Below are 18,990 nucleotides of genomic sequence, written 5' to 3' on the forward strand. Positions count from 1 at the left end.
AGGTTTATATCTACAGGTTTATATCTACAGGGTTTATATCTACAGGTTTGTAGCTATAGGTTTATATCTACAGGTTTATAGCTATAGGTTTATATCTACAGGTTTATATCTACAGGTTTATATCTACAGGGTTTATATCTACAGGTTTGTAGCTATAGGTTTATAGCTATAGGTTTATAGCTACAGGTTTATATCTATAGGTTTATGAGGGATGTTTACAAGCATCAGTTCCTTCAGTTCCCCCCACACACACCCTTGTTTTCTCCTTTCCTTCATAGGCTGATGATGGCTCAGAGGTCCCTGAAGCTTTGTCCCTTCTTTCCAGAATATTCTCTCTGCTGTGCAGGCGATAGATGGCCCACCCATCTCTCTTTAAGTTCACCGACTCCAGCCCCTATCGCCCCGCTGTATTCTGGAGATAGATCAGTAGAACTTCTAACTTCAGTTATTTTGGTTTTTACTTTTACAATTTTAATTTATCCCCTTTTATTACTTTGCTAAAGTACCTATTTTTAAAAAAAAAAACAAAAACCAAAAACGGTAGTTATGGGCTGTAGAGATGGCTCAGTAGTTAAGAGCATGGACTGCTCTTCCAGAGGACCTGAGTTCAATTCCCAGCAACCACACTGTGGCTCACAACCATCTGTAATGGGATCGGATGCCCTCTTCTGGTGTGTCTGAAGACAGCAACAGTGTGCTCATATACATAAAACAAACAAACAAACAAACATTTTTATAAAAAAAGGTAGTTCCTTATCAAGGTGTGTGTGTGTGTGTGTGTGTGTGCTGTTTTAAAATTCTTAATTCTACTGGAGATATAGCTCAGTGGTTAAGAGCATTTGGAACTCTTGCAAAAGGCCCAAGTTTGGTTCCTGGCACCTGCATCAGATGGCTGAGCTAAAACCACCTGCATCTCTGGCTCCAGGGCATCCAATAAATGTCTTTTCCCGGTCTTTGAGGGCACCCACATCTACATGGCCATACCAAAACAAACAAACAAACAAACAAACAAACAAACAAACATTCAAGGAAGAAGATGCCCAAAGGAAGTGCTTTAGAAAGAAAGAGTCAGAGAAGAAATCTTGTAAAACTTGGGAAAGAAGAAGAAGAAGAAGAAGAAGAAGAAGAAGAAGAAGAAGAAGAAGAAGAAGAAGAAGAAGAAGAAGAAGAAGAAGAAGAGGAAGAAGAAGAAGAGGAGGAGGAGGAAGAGGAGGAGGAGGAGGAAAAGATATAGTGGCTGCCACAGTCTAAGATGGAGATGACCATGGACAGATGATTCAGCAAGCCTCAGAAAGATGCAGCATCTGTGCTGTGCAGCATCTGTGCTGTGCAGCATCTGTGCTGTGCAGCATCTGTGCTCGGAAGGCCTAGTGAGTTCAGCCTGCTTTGTGCTCAGAATGCTTTGAAAAGACTGGGAAAGCTTTACTTTCTCACAAAAATTAATTATTAACCATCTCCGTTAAAGAGAACACTGCTGGGTGAGGAAGTGTGGAAATCAATCCCCAGAAAAACAGATCCCCTGCTTCTCACTCCTCACCACCCCACTGCAAACCCCGAACCTTCAAACCTGCTCCAACCTCAGGGTCTAGCACTCTTCTGGGTAGTAGAAAAAAAATGTAAAAGGAGACATTAACAAGCATAAGTAAATCTGTTTTTATGAGAACTTTCCAACGCACTTAAGTAATCAACAGCAGTAACTATATCTAATTCATCTGTACACCTCCAGTATTGGCACTGTAGTGGCTGGCACTGAAGCTACCCATGTGAGACAGAAGGAAGAGGTTGGAGAGGTGGATCAGTGGTTCAGAGCACTGGCTGCTCTTGCAAACAACCTTGAATGGTTTGCAGCATAAATACGGCTGGCCGCAACTGTCTGCTAACCCAGTTTCAAGAACTCTAACGCCCTCTTCTGGCCTCTAAAGGCACTGCTCACATATGGTACAGATACATACATGTAGGCAAACACTTTTACTCATTAAAAACAAATCGATGATATAGTTATGAAAAGGCTAGAAAGTATGCATGTCACAATGTGATGAGGCAGAGGAAGACCCAGCGGACTTCTGCCCAGATGAGCCTGCTTTAAGGAAGGGAGGATTCCAGAGCTGCTGGAGGAGACAGAGGGACCAGGAGTCAGGAATCCCATGATTGCCAGCAGGAGACAGGAAGAAAGAATGTTGGGAACCTGCATGGAGATGAGACAGGACACCACTCTACTCGGAACTGTGCATGGCCTGAGCCATCTCTCTGTCCCTGAGTCTCATCCCTTTGTCCCTTTGTCATCACAGCCCATGGGCTCTTTGTCTGGAGAACTGCACTCCTGTGTCAGCTCATTGGCTGAATACACACACGCCTCTCTGTTTCCTTCGACCTAAGTAGAATATCCCCCAAAGAACTTATCCATCTTGTCCTTTTTAGACTCCCCCTTTCCATAAGCTAACAACAGTTGGGCTTCCAGGTCTGCTCTCCAGATACCCTTGAGTTATGCTGCCTGCTTCACCCTCATATTCAGCCCTTACAACAGGACTGGAGGCTATGTTTCCCATTTAGATGAACTGTGCTGCTTTCTTTGGGCATTGCTTCCCCCCCCCTCCCCCCCGGTTCTCCAGACATCAAGGGCAGGTTGGTACTAAAAGACCATGAGCTTAAGAGCCAGATTCTTGGGCTGGAAAGATGGCTCAGCAGTTAAGAGCACTGACTGCTCTTCTAGAGGTCCTGAGTTCAATTCCCAGCAACTACATGGTGGCTCACAGCCATCTGTAATGGGATCCAATGCTCTCTTCTGGTGTGTATCTGAAGACAGCTTCAGTGTACTCATATAAATAAAAATAAATAAATCGTTTTTTTTTTTAAAAGAGCCAAATTCTAGGTGAAGTATGACCAGGTTAGCTTTGCAGCCTCTAACCTGGGACAAGTGGATGCCATAGAGGACCATCTGCTTCTTCCACAGTGAGATGGACATAATTCTACACCAGGGGCAAATAGCCCAGCACCATCCTGACTGAGCCAGCACCAGTCCCCACCCATCCTGTCTCCCACTCCTACAGATGTCTGAATCCTATAACCTCTTTCTACTACATTCAGCCACCCAGCTAAATAAGTAACATTGCTGAGGTTCAACCCTGATAGTCCTGGGGTTTCAATCACTTGCCAAGCTGCTGTTCAGTAGATGAAAAATTGCAAACAGCCAGGCTTGGTGGCACACATCTTTAATCCCAACACTCAGGAGGCAGAGGAAAGCAGATCTCTGAGTTTGAGGCTAGCCTGGTCTACAGAGCAAGTTCTAGGCCAGCTATAGAGCTATAGGGAAACTGTCTCAAGAAAAAAAAAAAAAAAACTATATTGGCAACATGAGTCAGCTAAAGTTCAAAGTCAAACTTCTAGTGAATAATACTGCACAGCTCCAGCAGTGTTTTCAGACAGAGTCAAAGATGCTACATTGTATCTATGTGTATGTATAGTATGTCCATTAGCTTCAATCAGAAGCCTACTTCCCCTAAGACCACAGTCTGGGGGCATCTAGATCTCTCTCTCTCTCTCTCTCTCTCTCTCTCTCTCTCTCTCTCTCTCTCTCTCTGTGTGTGTGTGTGTGTGTGTGTGTATACATGTGTTCCTCTCCCGCTGCTAGACTCTACAGCTTCCTGGACAAGGATCATATCTGATGCTGCTATGTCTGCAGAGCCTATCACAGCACCTGGCACAAAGCAGATAGCTAGACAATGAGAAGGAAGGACGGAGTGATGTTATTCCAAATGACCATTTATGCAACAGATCCACGTCACAGCCCAATGTACTTTAAGCCCATGAATTTCTAATTAATCTTAGAATTACAATTTCATATCTTCCGAATGCACTGTTTGACCTTCCGTATATTTATTGTCCTCACTGGCAAGGGTAATACCACAGCAGGACTCCTGAGCAGTGGTAATAGTGTGTCAGCCCTCAGGCACAGCATGCACAGCCAATCACCCAATCAAATAAACAATAGCTGATGTGACTATTGACAAAGGGGTAACATTTATAAAACTCAGAAGCAGCAAGGAGAAAAACAGAACCAAAAAACAGTGGGCATAGATGGGTCTCTGATAAGCCTTGCTTTGGGATCCGATAAGCAGAAGGGGTCGTGCACTTCCAGGGTGCTCCTGAAGAGGATCGTGCACCACACATGTGTGTGTGTGTGTGTGTGTGTTTCTGGAAAGATGATTCATAGTACTTGTGACAATCTCAAGAGCTACGGAGTCCAAGCCGCTGGGCTGGAATCTTTCCCTGCCTGTTGGAGAGCATGTTTTCCTGCCAGACACCAATTGAGAGGAACCTGGAGGATTCACTGCTCCTGGGGATCAAGTGGGTGAAAGGAAGAGAGAAATTTGTGAGCCTCAGTAACATGCTGGACTTGAGAGACTGGGGCAAATCTAAGTGCCATTAGCTAGTGCCTTCTATTGTTCTAACTACTGACTTTAAAAAAAAAAAAAAAGATGTTGAACACAAATCAACTCTTTTGTACTTGTTTTTATAGAAAAGTGACAACAGCCCCTGGTGTGGTGGCACACCCCTTTAATCCCAGCACTCCAGGGACAGAGGCAGGTGGATCTCAGTGAGTTCAAGGCCAGCCTGTCTAAATAGTGAGTTTCAGTCTAAACAAACAAACAAACAAACAAACAAACAAAGAGTTTGAATGAGACTAAGAAGAAAGAATACATCAGCAACCAAGTGCCTCAATGGTGGCTTCAAGCAGGCTCTCAGGCCCGAGGCTGAATTCAATCTCTAAAACCACAGATAGGAGGGGAAAAAAAACCATCTCTAATTTGACTTTCTCTCCTCAGGTTTATATTTTCTTTCTTTAGGCTTATTTAGCTTAAATAAGTGTAGCGTGTATGTCTGTACAACGCATGAGTGTCCGGTGCCCGTGCAGACAGAGAGGGAGTTACAGTTGTGACTGTATGGCTGTGAGCCGCCATATGAATGGCTCTAGACCCTGCAGTATGGAGTAAGGTTCATAAGGAAACATAGGAGAAAGGGGGAGAGGCAGCAAAGCACACTTTCCAATACTTCTAGCTGAATCTCTCTAGGTAATCTATTTAAATTTGGCTACTGGCTGTATAAACACACACAAAAAGGTAAATAGTGTCAGTCCATTTTCTTGAGGAAAATATAAATTCTGTGTAACTATGGGGCCGGGAGGCAGATTACTCAGGGCACAGGGAGGGGGCGGCGGTTAGAGGCTTCTGTTTACCTTTTTGTTACAATCTGCTGGGAAGGTAAGAAAACACGGCTGATTATCTGGATTCGTGGCAATCTCTGACTCTGGCTTTCAGAGACCTAGAGGTTTGAATGAGATGGTGTTGGCAGAGGCTAATAAATGACTCTGCAAACTCAGCAGATGGCGTTGATTGATTGCATTTCACAATGAAGCGCATGTAAAGAGAAAAGATCCCCCCCCCAACCCCAACCCCCAACTCCCAACCCCAATTGAATTGTAGGTCCACAGCGTCTCTTTCCCAAGGAAACCAGAGGAAAGTTGGGTCTGAGTTCATGGGTAGACCGGAATACCGTGGCAGATGCGTGGAGACCCTGCATGAGATGTGAGGAGACCCTGTGTGAAATTCTACAAGGACTGTAAATGTGAAGTGACCAAGTGGATACTAGAAGTGCAGTGTGCAAGGGACCCAGTTGACTGTGAACTCAGCAGGAGAGACAGGCTTGGTCTGCAACCCTTCAGCTTCCATTTCCTCTTTAATGACAGACTCAGAACACAATCATCTCTTTAATGGGGGTGAAGCGTCTAGTTAGACACCTGCACTGTGGAAGAGAGAAACACTTTGCCATGTTTCATGAGTCTTGAACTAAAAGTATCAATATTTGCATGCAAAGAAATGTAGAGGGCTGGAGAGATGGCTCAGCAGTTAAGAACACTAGCTTCTCTTGCAGAGGACTCAGGTTCAGGTCCCAGCAATCAAAGAAGAGCACACAAGTGGTTTGTAACTCCAGTTCCAGGGGATCTGACACCCTCTCATGTCCTTTGGAGTTTCCTGCATACATGTGACCCATACTTGAGTTAATATACACGTGCGAGCACATACACACATACACATGCACACATACACATGCATGCACACACACACATGCACACATACACATGCATGTATGCACATTAAATAAGTAAATGAATAAATACTTTTAGAAGAAATAGATAAACCTGGACTGTTCCAATCAAGCTGAGGCCACACTCTGATGTTTTGCACATTTCTCTTTGGTATTAAAGATGTCTGCTTTCTTCGGTGACCTGAGATTGTATATTGCGCTGCACACCACTCTCTGATGCTTTTCAGGTACATTGTTATCAGGGAATAAATGTCCTGAATCTGCCATTTGTCAAAACTCAGGAGCACAGCACAGGGCAAGAACTGACCCCCATGACACAGTCAGGATCCAGGTTTAGCCTGTAGTTGATACAGGTTTAGCCTGTAATGAAATATCTAGCTAAATCGGATATTTATTGTGAATTCCTTGTTTTTTCATTTTTAGTATTTTAAATGACCACACAACAGTTAACATGCTATTGTATTTTTTAATAAAAAGAATACATAGTACCTATTTGCTTTTAAACAAACAAATGATTTGCCATGGCTTAAATTAATAAGATCATGGGACCAGATTCTGGCCTGTTCCCACCTTAGACACTTTCTCTTGGAACCTAACTAGTTAGAAACATTTTGTAAAAAAATAACTTACTATCTAGAGAGTTCTTCTGTTTGCTAGATAAGAAACCCTGTTCTGCCATCCCAGCAGGCACAGGCTGTTTAAGTTACTAGATAACAGAGTTGCTATTGATTCTATTATTATTATTTTTTCTACTCTTCCTGATTCCCTGAAGTCCAAGGGAAGTTTTTTCGATTAAGAATGATTTTTTTGTTTAAAAAAAAAAAAAAAAAAGGAGTCCTTGTTGTGTCGCTAGCTGGTCTGTGACAGATGGAGCCCAGAGCTGCCTGGGTGCCCTTTACTCAGGAGTGGGAGAACAGAAAGTAAATAAGCCTGAGCCCAGAGCACTCTTAGTCATCAGGATGGCTCAGCGCTGGGCCCAGCACTTGCAAATGCTGGCTCCTCCCGGACTCCCCTGTTAGCCCCATGTTGTTAACCAGTTTAACATTCCCTTATCACATGCTCATGTAGGCAGAATTAAGTGGAATTAGCTAACAAATTATATAAAATTCATTTACCTTTAAAGGAAGCTGTTTGGTCACAGTTAGAATAGAGAGAGTGTTGCATTAAGGCCCACGTTAATGGTCCTGCCTGGAGATGAATCAATATACCTTGGTTTTATTGCCTGCCTTTAATTGTACTTGTGTGTGAGCTGCTGTGGAGCTCTGCTCAACTTCCCTGAGCCCACCAGAGAGAATATTAGCATCCAGAGGAGAGTCTCCCTGTTTACAAAAAGGAACCCAGGAAGCATGGACAGAGTCCAATAACTTAGCTACATCCTTAACTTCCACATCCTTAGCTACATGCAGAAATAATGAATTAGGGAGGGGAGGGAATCGAACAGACAATCTATGTCAGGGTTGGAGGTTTATAACCCACTGGGAGGTGTCAGGATTTATAGGTGTGTTGTCCTTGCAGATTCAAAAGACATCTCTTGGATATCTGCTTCCCCTGAATTAAGCATTTTTTCCAACTTCATGATACTCTCATGATAGAGAGTATTTTCTAACTATTTAAATTAAGTAAAATTTAGCCTAAGTGTCTGTTTGTTCTTTCTTTCGTCTTTCTTTTTCTTTTCTTTCTTTTTCTTTTTAATGTATGAGTACACTATCACTCTCTCCAGACACACCAGAAGAGGGCATCGGATCCCATTACAGATGGTTGTGAGCCACCATGTGGTTGTTGGGAATTGAACTCAGGACCTCTGGAAGAGCAGTCAATGCTCTTAACCGCTGAGTCATCTCTCCAGCCCCTTGTTCTTATTCTTGATGTATAGGGTGCCTATGAATGAGTGTGTAAGGTAAAATGCAGATTCCCAGAGCTGGTGATGTATCTCAGTGGTAAGCACTTGCTGTGCATACCCGAGACCCTGGTTTTGATCTTCATCACAAAAAGAAAAAAGAAAAAGCTAACCTAAAAAGTGAGGGTGCTGACACATGAATACAACGCCAGCTCTCTGGAGGTGGAGGCAGAAAGTTCAGCTGTTCAAGGCCAATCTCGGCTACCTAGTGGGTTCAAGACCAGCTTTTCATGTTTAAGAGCTTGTCTAAATACATAAATGAATACCTACTCTATAATAAGCTAGGATCTTGCCATGGCAACCAGATTAGATTCTAAAGGCTCATCAGGGTCTTGAGAGATGATGGCTCAGTGGTTAGAGCACCGGATGCTCTTGCAAAGGATTCAGGTTCAATTCCCAGTACCTACATGGTGGCTCACAGCCATCCACAGCTCCAGTTCCAAAGGACTTGACCCTTCTTTTGACCTCCAACACCAGGTGTGCACATAGTATACATAAATGCAGGTAAAACATTCATACATATAAAAATAAGTCAGTCTAAAAATTTGTAAGATTTATTTTTAATTACATGTATGCATGTATGTATGTATGTATGTATGTGTGTGTGCATGTGAGTGCAGATGCTTGTATAGCCCAGAAGAAGTTATGGGTGCCTGAAGCAGGAGTTACAAGCAGTTGTGAGCTACCTATAGAGAGATGGAAACCAAATTTAGGTCCTCTACAAAAGAACTGTGTGCTCTTAACTTCTGAGCTGTCTCTTCAGCCCTCAAATCCATCTCCACCACTGAGTCTGACTCCCCCCCAAACCCCCCAAACAAGCACACAGTAGGTGTTTTCTAGGCATTTAATCAATAAATAACATTGAAACCAATAAACCATTCAAAATATCAGAGGTTGAGAGAGACAGCAGGTGGAACCTGGCAGTGTGGAACACAGCAGAAACTTGAAAGAAAAGAGGAGTCCCCAAGAATGGGACACAGTCAGGGGCATTGGGAGGGGAAGGAGGCAGAGGGGAAATGTTACTAGATGCTTGCTATAGAAGACTTAGAACGGACAAGGCAGCAGTGAGGCAAGGACGTTTGGACACTGCACATCTAGTTTGAAAAAAAAATACAGAGCTTGGGTGGAATCAGGCTAGAGGGGTAGGTGTGCAACTTCTAGGGGAGGCCACAGAGACTGGGGGCAGGGGGCCCAGCAGCTGACCTTGAAGCTAATTGAAGGACACAGAAGGATGAAACCTAAACCCAACCACCACTGGCTGGCTCCTGAGGAGCAAGCATGTAGCCAACCCAGGGACCTCCAGAGTCCTGTGCTTGCTGCCTCTTCGACCCTCACAACTCAAGCAAATAGGATACATTGTAAGAGCATTGTGGTACCGCCCTCCATTTTTAAGCTGTATTTACATGCTGGCTAGTTTGTGTCAAGGAGGCAGAAGCTGGACTCACTTGGGAGGAGGGATTTGCAACTGAGTAAATGCCCCCGCCAGATAGGTCTCCCGACAAGTCTGCGGTGTCTGTGCGCTTTCTTGATTGGCAGTTGTTGTAGGCAAAACCACCTCTGGGCTGGTGGCCCTGGGGGCTATAAGAAAGCAGGCTGAGCAGGCAGTGAGGAGCAAGCCAGTAAGCAGTGTCCCTCTGTGAGTGGGGCCTGATAGTTGTAAGCTGGAACAAACCCTTTCCTTCCCCAGTCGCTTTTTGTCATGGTGTTTTATCAAAGCAACAGAAATCCTAATAAAGCTGAAACGATCTGATTGCAGAGTGGTGGGTTGGGCTGCTGAATTCTCTGGAACATCATTTCAGCATTCTGCTTGGGACACTAGAATTGTTTTGCCCTAGAAAGCAACTGAACACAGCATCCTAACTTCCAGGTCCCTCCTCCCTGCTGTGATTCAGATTCAGGATCTGGATTGAGTCCCTGAGCAAACTCTGCTAGGCATGCTTCCATGCCACTACCATTCTCTCTATCATAAGCGAGGGGAAAAAAATCAGTCGTGAACATAGTACTCTCATGAAATATACATGGTTCGCTTTCCTGGGTTTTCTCAACTCAGGGCATAATTTTGTTTAATTTTTAATAGCAAAATAATTTTTGGAGTGAATATGGTCTTAAAAATTAAAGTTCGTGTAATCCTATCTTTGCCTGTCTTTGCCTGCAGTTGAGAATACACACACACACACACACACACACACACTCACTGGGATAAAATAGCTTAATTCCTACAATCTAGCCCAAACCTTAGCCTTTGGCTTGCCTGCAAAACCACTAAGAAGGAAGGCCAGGGCTGGAATAGACTCTCAGCAGAAGTGGAAGGAAGAGAGGAGGCAGGGTACCTCCAGTATCAGGGAGGACTATCAGGACGTCCTGCTAATAAAAGACTTTTTCACTGTCCACAGTATAATTGGTTTACAGCCGTTTTTGTTTATTTATCCATAAGAGCTGCTGTTAAATGGCTCGGGAAGGCTCTTGCCTAATGGCTGGGTATCTCAGAGGCCTTCTGGAGGCAGAGGAGGGCACAGGCGGCCTGGATTCAGAGCGGAAATGCGTATCACCTATAATGGATTTAGCCACCTGATGGTGCTGGGAGCCAGAGAGGCAGAGAAAGACCCCCAGGGTTCTGCTGTGTGTAACCATTAGCCAAATCAAAAGCTGGGCTGACTTTGGCCTCTCTAAAGGTATACTAAATAGCTGTTGGATCTTTGTTTCCTAAATCCCTTTTAAAGGAAGGAGATGGCAGAAAACATTAATTCTGAAATCAAAGAATGTGCCTCTGTACACACACACACACACACACACATCCACACACACATACGGTGGGAAATCCTTCCCTCAAGTTTTTATTCATCCTGTGAGAATTTATTTATTTGTTTCCTGTGAAAAGCAGCGAGCTTGTTTTTCTGCTGAGAAACCCTTTTCTTTTTGCAAAGCACAGCAAAAATATTAAATGGGAATAAATGAAGCGTCGAGATGGAAGCCAATTTACCAAAATGCATGCAATTAGACCAGAAGTGCTAAGCAAACATCCTGGGGTGTGGGTTAGGCAGGCTGCGCAGGGGTTGGGGGTGGGGGGTGGGGTTCGAGAGAACAGCAGGGGGTCTAGCCCTAAGGGGGTGACCAGGTGAGGGGAGGAACCGGAACCGTGAAGGAAGGTCCCTATCTTTGTCCCAAGTCTCGCTCATAACCGTGTCACCAAGTCAACCCGTGGCCACTAGGTAGATTATCTGTGAGGGTCAACACCTTGCCGCTGAGCCACCCCCCACCCTCGGGCCCTGTCCTTCCGATCGATGTGGCCACTCGCGGCCGAGGAGATAGCATCGAGTCCCTGGCGGCCACCCTGAACAATGGACTCATTGAGGCAGGCCTGTAGAGATTAGGTGCGCCGGGTGCCCCGGCCTTTCACTCCCAGGCCCCTTGACCGGCACAGGTGGCTCTTTTCCCTGAAGAAATCAGAGACACTCTCCCCTCTGCCCGGAGTTCCCTCGGTGATCCCAAGAGGGAAAGTATTTTCAGAGTACAAAACTCCTTTTTTTTTGCATTTAATAGTTGATGTTCAGAATAGCTCGTTCCATCTGAATGCGTTTAAAACACGTTTTCCACTAGGAGAAAAATTATTAAAACTTTGCAAAGGTGTATATCTGAGTGTATAGTTTGGTGGAGTGGGAGTTGGGCTATACGGATTTCTTTCTTCTTGGTTGCTTCCCACCTTCATTTACAGAGGCTCTCTGCAAGGTGCAAAGAGGTCCAAATTCTCCAAAAACCTTCCAGTGTCCTTGGAGGACCAGGTCAGAGGCAGAGCAAGCAACTTATGAGTCAGCAGCCCCGGTCATATCAACTCCAGACAAGAAACACTGTGACCACTGGCAGTTAGTCTATCCTCGCCAGCGCTGTGCACACCAAATTAAAGTAACCAACTTTAAAGGCTGCGTCCCCTCACCCCCAGTATCCAGAGTATCTGACAGATGGAAGCCAGGCACAGACATCCTCAATATGCAGCATTTTAATCACGCTTTCTCAGCACCCCACTCCTTGCCTTGCCCAGCTGCCTGCCCTGTTTCAACAACAGGAAAAATGGGTTTTCTGTGCAGGGAAAAACTAGAGACTAGAGATTCCACTAAAGGACGGTCACAGATCTGAAAACTCCTTTCCCAACTGCTCAACCACAAAGACAACACTTCTCTGTGCCTTCCGAGCACATTTGGGAGTGTGTTCTGAGTTAATCAAATAGGTTCCAATCCCCCAAATTAAATTTAATAACTTCAACTTAAGAAAAAATATAAGCCACTGTGATTTCCCCACCCCGGACCTAACAGTCAGAAGGCTAGAAATATAGGGAACGCAGATACAGATAAAAATAAAACGAAATAAAGGGATAGTTTGAGCAAAAAACAAACAAACAAACAAAAAAAAAACGACAGCTTCAGGCTTACAGCGCTGGGTTCTGCAAGCATTTCTCAAAAACTGTATTTTTCAACAGTTGCACCCCTAACGTTTTGCAAATCATATTATTGAGCTGATATTTACATACATTATACAAAAATACAAGAAAATTAAAAGTTAGACGCTGTGCCTTACACCTGCAACCCCAGAACTGGGGAGGAAAAGGACGAAGGCTTGCGGGAGTTTGAAGCCAGCCTGGACTACATCTTGAGTTGCAGGCCAGCCAGGGCTACAAAATTAGACCTCCACCCCCTGTCTTAAAACAAAAACAAAAACAAACAAAAAACATAGCGAGGGGGAAGAGGAGATGTAGACTTTTTTTTTTTTTTTTAAGCTCATTGGGAGTGGTTTTGTAAAGAGTAAAGGTTCTGGTATTTTTGCGCGCCCCGTTTTGGAGAGCTCCACAGCAGCAGGCAAGGGTCAGGCAACTGAGAAAGAAAATTGAAACGAGTGCGTGTGTTCGCGGGCACCTAAGCCTCTTCTTAAGGCAGTCCTCCAGGCCAATGATGGCTCCAGGGTAAACCACGTGGGGTGCCCCAGAGCCTATGGCACGGCGGCCGGCTTGTCCCCAGCCAGCCTCTGGTTCCCCGGGAGAGCAGTGGAGAACTGTCAAAGCGATCTAGGGTGGCGTAGAGAGTCCGCGAGCCGCCCAGCGCCTAAGGCCTGGCTTGTAGCTCCGACCAGGGGCTGCTGGCCCCCAAGTGCCGGCTGCCACCATGAACAGTGAGGAGCAGTACTACGCGGCCACACAGCTCTACAAGGACCCGTGCGCATTCCAGAGGGGCCCAGTGCCAGAGTTCAGCGCTAACCCCCCTGCGTGCCTGTACATGGGCCGCCAGCCCCCACCTCCGCCGCCACCCCAGTTTGCAAGCTCGCTGGGATCACTGGAGCAGGGAAGTCCCCCGGACATCTCCCCATACGAAGTGCCCCCGCTCGCCTCCGACGACCCGGCTGGCGCTCACCTCCACCACCACCTTCCAGCTCAGCTCGGGCTCTCCCATCCACCTCCCGGACCTTTCCCGAATGGAACCGAGCCTGGGGGCCTGGAAGAGCCCAACCGCGTCCAGCTCCCTTTCCCGTGGATGAAATCCACCAAAGCTCACGCGTGGAAAGGCCAGTGGGCAGGTAAGCCTGGCTCTTTCTCCCTTTCTCTTTCCCTAGTCTGGACTTGGCTGCTACTGTCTTCAAGAACTCCCCGGGGCCTTTTTCCCCAAGTTCCTCTGAAACCCGCAGGAATAATGCAGGCTTAGAATAAAGTCTATGCAAGCCAATAAGTCCACTCATGTTGGCAGCTTTTTCTCCATTCAACACTCCTCCTTCCTTGCGCTTGTCCTGAGCCTTTCTTACCCTGGGAGCCAACTCCCACGCTGGAGAAAGAAGAGGCCTAGCCAGGCTCAGAACTCCCAAACTCTCTGGATCTTTCTGCAGAGAGGAACCTGGACTCCCGGACCCTAAGGGCCCCAAGCAAGTTATGCAAGATGTCTCTGATGATGGAGTCCCTTGGAAACCCTAGGCCCCTTCACTTCCCGGCTCTATCCTAGTGGCCTTATTAGAGAAACGGGGCCTCCTAGGGGCAGTAGGAGTAGGAGAAACACAGGAAGAAGGGAAAGGAAAATTGCGTCCATCCAGGTAGGGTGCAGAGGCCCTGGAGTAGGATGAGGGGTGGGGGATGAACAAGGAGAGGCTGTACCAACGCGAGGTGCTCACCAGGAGGGTTGAAAGGCAGGTGGTTCACTCTCTCGGAGTCTGGCAGTTGGCAGAGGTCTCTGAGGTGCCAATTCTTTTTGAACCAACCCAAAGTGTTTGAAGGGTCCTCTCTGGAGCAAATATGCAGAAGAAGGGGCCTCCTCCCTGCTGTCCGGCTCAAAGAAGCAAGACCCCCTGGCTTTCCTTAGCCCTAGGCGCCTGCTTTGTGATAAAGTCCTTCCTTCCAGCAGAGGCAAAGCGGAGCAAGCCCTAGGTCCCTTCCCGCCGGATGCTGGCAGCCAATTCGTGTGGGGGCCTGTGCCCGCCGCTCCACAATGTTATCTCTTCCGGTCTGCAGCCACTTCTGGTCACACCTGGACTGCAAATAGCTGCTTTTTCTTTTTCTTTCCGACTGACTGTCGGGAATGGGAGCGAAGGGTTAAGACGCTGGAGTTGCCATCCCCTGAGAATTCTCCTCGGTGCGCCGGGTCTGACACTATCCCAGGAGCAGCCAAGCAAAGAGGGTATGGGGGTAACTAGGTTCACCAAGGACTCAAGGGTGGAGAAAGAAGGGGGAAGGCTCCTCTAGCTAGTTCATTTTCTCACCGAGGAAGAAAACAAAAACAAAAAACCCCTGACTTAAAACGGCCCAAACTCTTGCTGGGGAGATTCCCCTACCTCTGAGCAATTCCAAGCAGCTGGAGCAGGTAGGCCGCAGCAGAGGCCTCTCAAGGCCAAGACCAAAGGGCGCTGAGACCTGGCCATTGGGCTGCCTAAAGACAGACCCTCCACCTAAAGGGGGTCTTGGCTCGTAGTTCCTTGCCAAGGATTTCCACGAAGCAGAGCCCCGGAGGTTGATTCTTTCTGGCTATCCACTCCTGTTCTGGGCTAGGGCAGGAAGAAGCCAGGGAGTTAAATCTGAGCAGAAGGAAGCAGAAAGCCTTTCCTATGTTTGGTGAACACTTTGGAGACCCCTCCCGACTGTGAGATCTGGGTATCAGAAGCCTTTGCAGATCCTTTCTGACCATCAGCAAGCAGGACTTGAGGCAGACTACCCCTCTCTTCTCCCTGTAGAAACCTGCAAAGAGCTCCAGCCGGTCCCACTTCAGAAGGACTGCAAGGTTTAGCGAACCCACCTGCGTGTGTGCTTCGTGGGTTCACAACCCCTGGAAAGTGCTTAATGACTGAAGGGCTTATAGTAGGACTACAAATGCTAATGGCAATAACCGCTTGTAAATAATTGGACTTAAAAGAACTTCATAATCCCTACTGGTGAGTTCTACTGAGCCCCAGAATAGTCAGAACGGGCACTCTGAACATCTCACCAGCAGATTCTAACTTTAATTCCCACCCTTCCTCTAGCTTCCTCTAGCTGAGCACAGGTCCCTATAGTCTTTCATTAGGGTTTGGCAAAGTAGGCAGCTGAGGGCAGTAGTCGGAAGAATCTGCCAGTTGTTGGCATTTTAAGATGTCTCTTTAAGGTTAGGTATCTGTCCTTTCCTACACCAGGAAAGGCCTGTGTGGTTTGGGGACACAGGTTTGTGTCGCTTTCCAAAGAGTGGTCTAGGGACTTGACTTCAGCTTCTAGTGCCTCCCCAGTACCTGGGGGAAGACCCTGGGAGCAGATTCCATCCTGGAGATTAACCCCTTGCCCTCAACACACTCATTCACCTTTCAGCTCTTTGGAAACTGTCTCTCACCCCTGTCCTGAATCAGGTCGACTTCAGTCTGGGCTTTGCTGGAGAGCTCTCCATCCTGCATCCACACACACAGTCCAGTGCAGTAGATGCTCTACCGAGCTGGGAAGGAAGGACCCAGACCTGGGAAACACTGGTTGGCTTCACTGATTTCCCGGTGACTTGGGTCTGTTGCTTGCTTTAGATGCGGGTTTGCAGCAAGCATGGGCAAGCCCTTTGGTGAGCCATCCGTCCCTTCTCAGAGTGGCTCTGGTTCAGGACAGATCTGGCCTCAGCAACATTTGTGGTCTTTTCCTGCTAAGCACAACCTTTCCCAAAACAGAATTTCTTCTTCTCAGAGGCAGAGGGCTAACTGAAATCACAGTAACAATTAACACTCAGAGTTAATTATAACTTTATTAAAAATAATATACAAGCCCAGGGAGATGACTATTTGAAACAAACAAACAAATGTACTAAAACAAAAACAAAACAACACATTCCCTTTCAAGCTTTAGAGCTTTAATTCAATCCACAGGACCTAAAATAAAAGGAGAGAATCAAATCCCCAAAGGTGTTCCCCACCTCCCTATGCTCACTGCCTTGTTCTGACAAGCATATTCTACACACAACAATAATAAAGATGTAAAGCATAAAGATGATATAACAAATAAATAAAAGATATAACAAAATATGTCCATAACTTAAAGAGCACCATAACCTTTCAAACCATAGTCTGCATCTATTAGTGAGTTATTACATTCATTTAAAATTATTTTTGAGACTCATTACGTTGCTGTTGCTGATCTGGAACTAGCTAGGCAACCAAGCTCGCCTCTGGCTGCCTCCCCCTGCTTCTGCCTCCAGAGAACCAGAAGTAAAGACCTTGCCACCAGTAAAATAAGTTAGCGTGTTGAGCTTATCATTGTTTTAATGAAACAGGGAATAAAGAGGAAAATTAGCATTCATTGTGGTAAAAGTTTAGTCTAGAAATGTTTCTTGGAGATTTATATATATCCCTATAAGGACGAGATAGTAATCAGACTGAACTGAACTGGGTCAACATCAGTACGTTTGTTTAAAATCCTGCGTTTAAGGCATATCCTTAAGTAGAAAGGAGTTGATCAATTTTTCTATTATGTGCATTTTAACAACAATTAAATGAACTAATTTTGAAACCACTGGTTGCCAGTTCCAAGTGTGATACTGAGGCGAGAACCGGCATGGCTATGGCCTGAGAAAACGGCTCCATTGCCTAGGGAAGACTCAGGCGGAACCGCAGTGGGTCTCTGGAGCAATAGGCTGCGGCTGGATTCAACTGTTGCGATCAGTAGGAGGGCTGTTCTTGGCCTGGGAATAAAATATTTGAGCTTCATGGGGCCCCGGGGGACCTCACTGACCGATTGTATCACCCACAGGAGGTGCTTACACAGCGGAACCCGAGGAGAACAAGAGGACCCGTACTGCCTACACGCGGGCGCAGCTGCTGGAGCTGGAGAAGGAATTCTTATTTAACAAATACATCTCCCGGCCCCGCCGGGTGGAGCTGGCAGTGATGTTGAACTTGACCGAGAGACACATCAAAATCTGGTTCCAAAACCGTCGCATGAAGTGGAAAAAAGAGGAAGATAAGAAACGTAGTAGCGGGACCCCGAGCGGGGGCGGTGGAAGCGAAGAGCCGGAGCAAGATTGTGCGGTGACCTCGGGCGAGGAGCTGCTGGCAGTGCCACCGCTGCCACCTCCCGGAGGTGCGGTGCCCCCAGGCGTCCCAGCTGCAGTCCGGGAGGGCCGACTGCCTTCAGGCCTTAGCGTGTCGCCACAGACCTCCAGCATCGCGCCACTGCGACCGCAGGAACCCCGGTGAGGACAGCAGGCTGAGGGTGAGCGGGTCTGGGACCCAGAGTGTGGACGTGGGAGCGGGCAGCTGGAAAAGGGAAAGGATCATGAGGCTTAACCCAGGCGTCAACAAAGAAGAACATTCTTGAGGGCACGAGAGCCAGTTGGGTATAGCCCGAGAGAAGCTGGCAGACTTCTGGAAAAACAGACCTGAGCTTCTGAAAACTGAGTTTGCTTCTGATGCCAAGCGAATGGCCAGATCTGACTCTAGGACTCTTTCCTGGGACCAATTTAGACAACCTGGGCTCCAAACTGAGGACAATAAAAAGGGTACAAATTTGAACGGTCCAATACGGACCAGCAGGCGAGCTGAACCGGGTGCCTTCGTCTGCCCAGAAACAGACCGGCTGAGCAAGCTAAGGTTAAGAATAACAAAGGGGGCTGTTGGAGGTTTCAAAGCGAGTACTTCTTCCAATCCTCCCTCCTCTTTCCCCTCCCTCACCTCCTTTTCCTTATTTCCCTTTCCTAGAATCTTTCCCCCTCTTTAGCCAAATATTTCATTAATCTCTATCCTTCAACCTATACCATTTCCTTTGAAAATCAGAAATTCTTCACACCCGGACCTCTTTGTGCCCCTAATGGGACCTCCAGGGTCCTGAGGGACAAAGGGGCAGAAGGACATTTGAAGTTTCTGTTTTAGAGCGCGAATATCCTCCTGAAAGGAAGGCAGGTGCCCTGGTACACCTTGGAAAACTAGTCACAACGCCCGAATTAGAAGATGGGAGGGAGGGGCAGGGCAAAACTGGTTGTTTTCATTTAAAGCGTTAAATTAACCATTCTTTGCCAACAGGTCTACAATTTGAAGTCAGTCAGTTGCTCCTTTCAAGGTCTGAGCCTTGTCTTTATACTGTTTGTGGAAAATGCTTAATAAATATGAATAGCAAGAGAGGGATTGAAGGCAACCTGGCTGATTTCAAACCTTCCTAGAGGTCGATGTTTCCATTTCATTTTAAAATCTTAACTAGCGTTTTTCTGATTTAAAAAATTCTTCTTTGATGGCCGTGGTGGTGCACTTCTTTAGTCTCAGCACTTGGGAGGCAGAGGCAGGCAGATCTCTGGGTTTGAGCCTGGTCTATGAGTGAGCTCCAGGATAGCCCAGGGCTATGCAGAGAAACACGCTCTTGAAAACCGACAGACAGCAGAGCCCTTGTATTAACCACAAAGCTGAATTGATTTAGTTGGCTTCAAATTCCTTTCCTTATGTTCTGAAGGCAGCTCCCAAATGAGAGGGGAGGAGGCTAGGCAGTTTACTTATTTAGTTTAATAATTTGCTGTGTTTCTTAGGGAATACGAGTTACA

At 46.5% G+C, this 18,990-nt stretch overlaps 1 protein-coding gene and 1 long non-coding RNA gene across 2 annotated transcripts in view; one reads left to right on the forward strand and one right to left on the reverse strand.

The window, feature by feature from the left end:
- Positions 1–13,906, reverse strand: part of LOC110295323 — a 33,039-nt gene extending 19,133 nt beyond the window's left edge. Inside the window, exon 1 of the long non-coding RNA XR_002378045.1 lies at positions 13,781–13,906. This is a non-coding gene — a long non-coding RNA (uncharacterized LOC110295323). The remainder of the gene's footprint in view (positions 1–13,780) is intronic.
- Pdx1 (pancreatic and duodenal homeobox 1) lies at positions 12,871–18,687 on the forward strand. Its single transcript, XM_021163838.2, has 2 exons — positions 12,871–13,558; positions 17,214–18,687. The coding sequence occupies exons 1-2, from the start codon at positions 13,150–13,152 to the stop codon at positions 17,657–17,659; spliced, it is 855 nt and encodes a 284-aa protein (XP_021019497.1). The 5' UTR covers positions 12,871–13,149; the 3' UTR covers positions 17,660–18,687.
- The last annotated feature ends 303 nt before the right edge of the window (positions 18,688–18,990 follow it).

The sequence above is a fragment of the Mus caroli genome, chromosome 5 (genome assembly GCF_900094665.2).
Source record: "Mus caroli chromosome 5, CAROLI_EIJ_v1.1, whole genome shotgun sequence".
NCBI classification, from domain to species: domain Eukaryota; kingdom Metazoa; phylum Chordata; class Mammalia; order Rodentia; family Muridae; genus Mus; species Mus caroli.

Excerpts from the sequence above, each read along its gene's own strand:
- Pdx1 (XM_021163838.2), top strand. The coding sequence starts at position 13,150 with ATGAACAGTGAGGAGCAGTACTACGCGGCCACACAGCTCTACAAGGAC. Across the intron at positions 13,559-17,213 it reads GTGGAAAGGCCAGTGGGCAG|GAGGTGCTTACACAGCGGAA; the intron begins GTAAGCCTGGCT and ends TATCACCCACAG.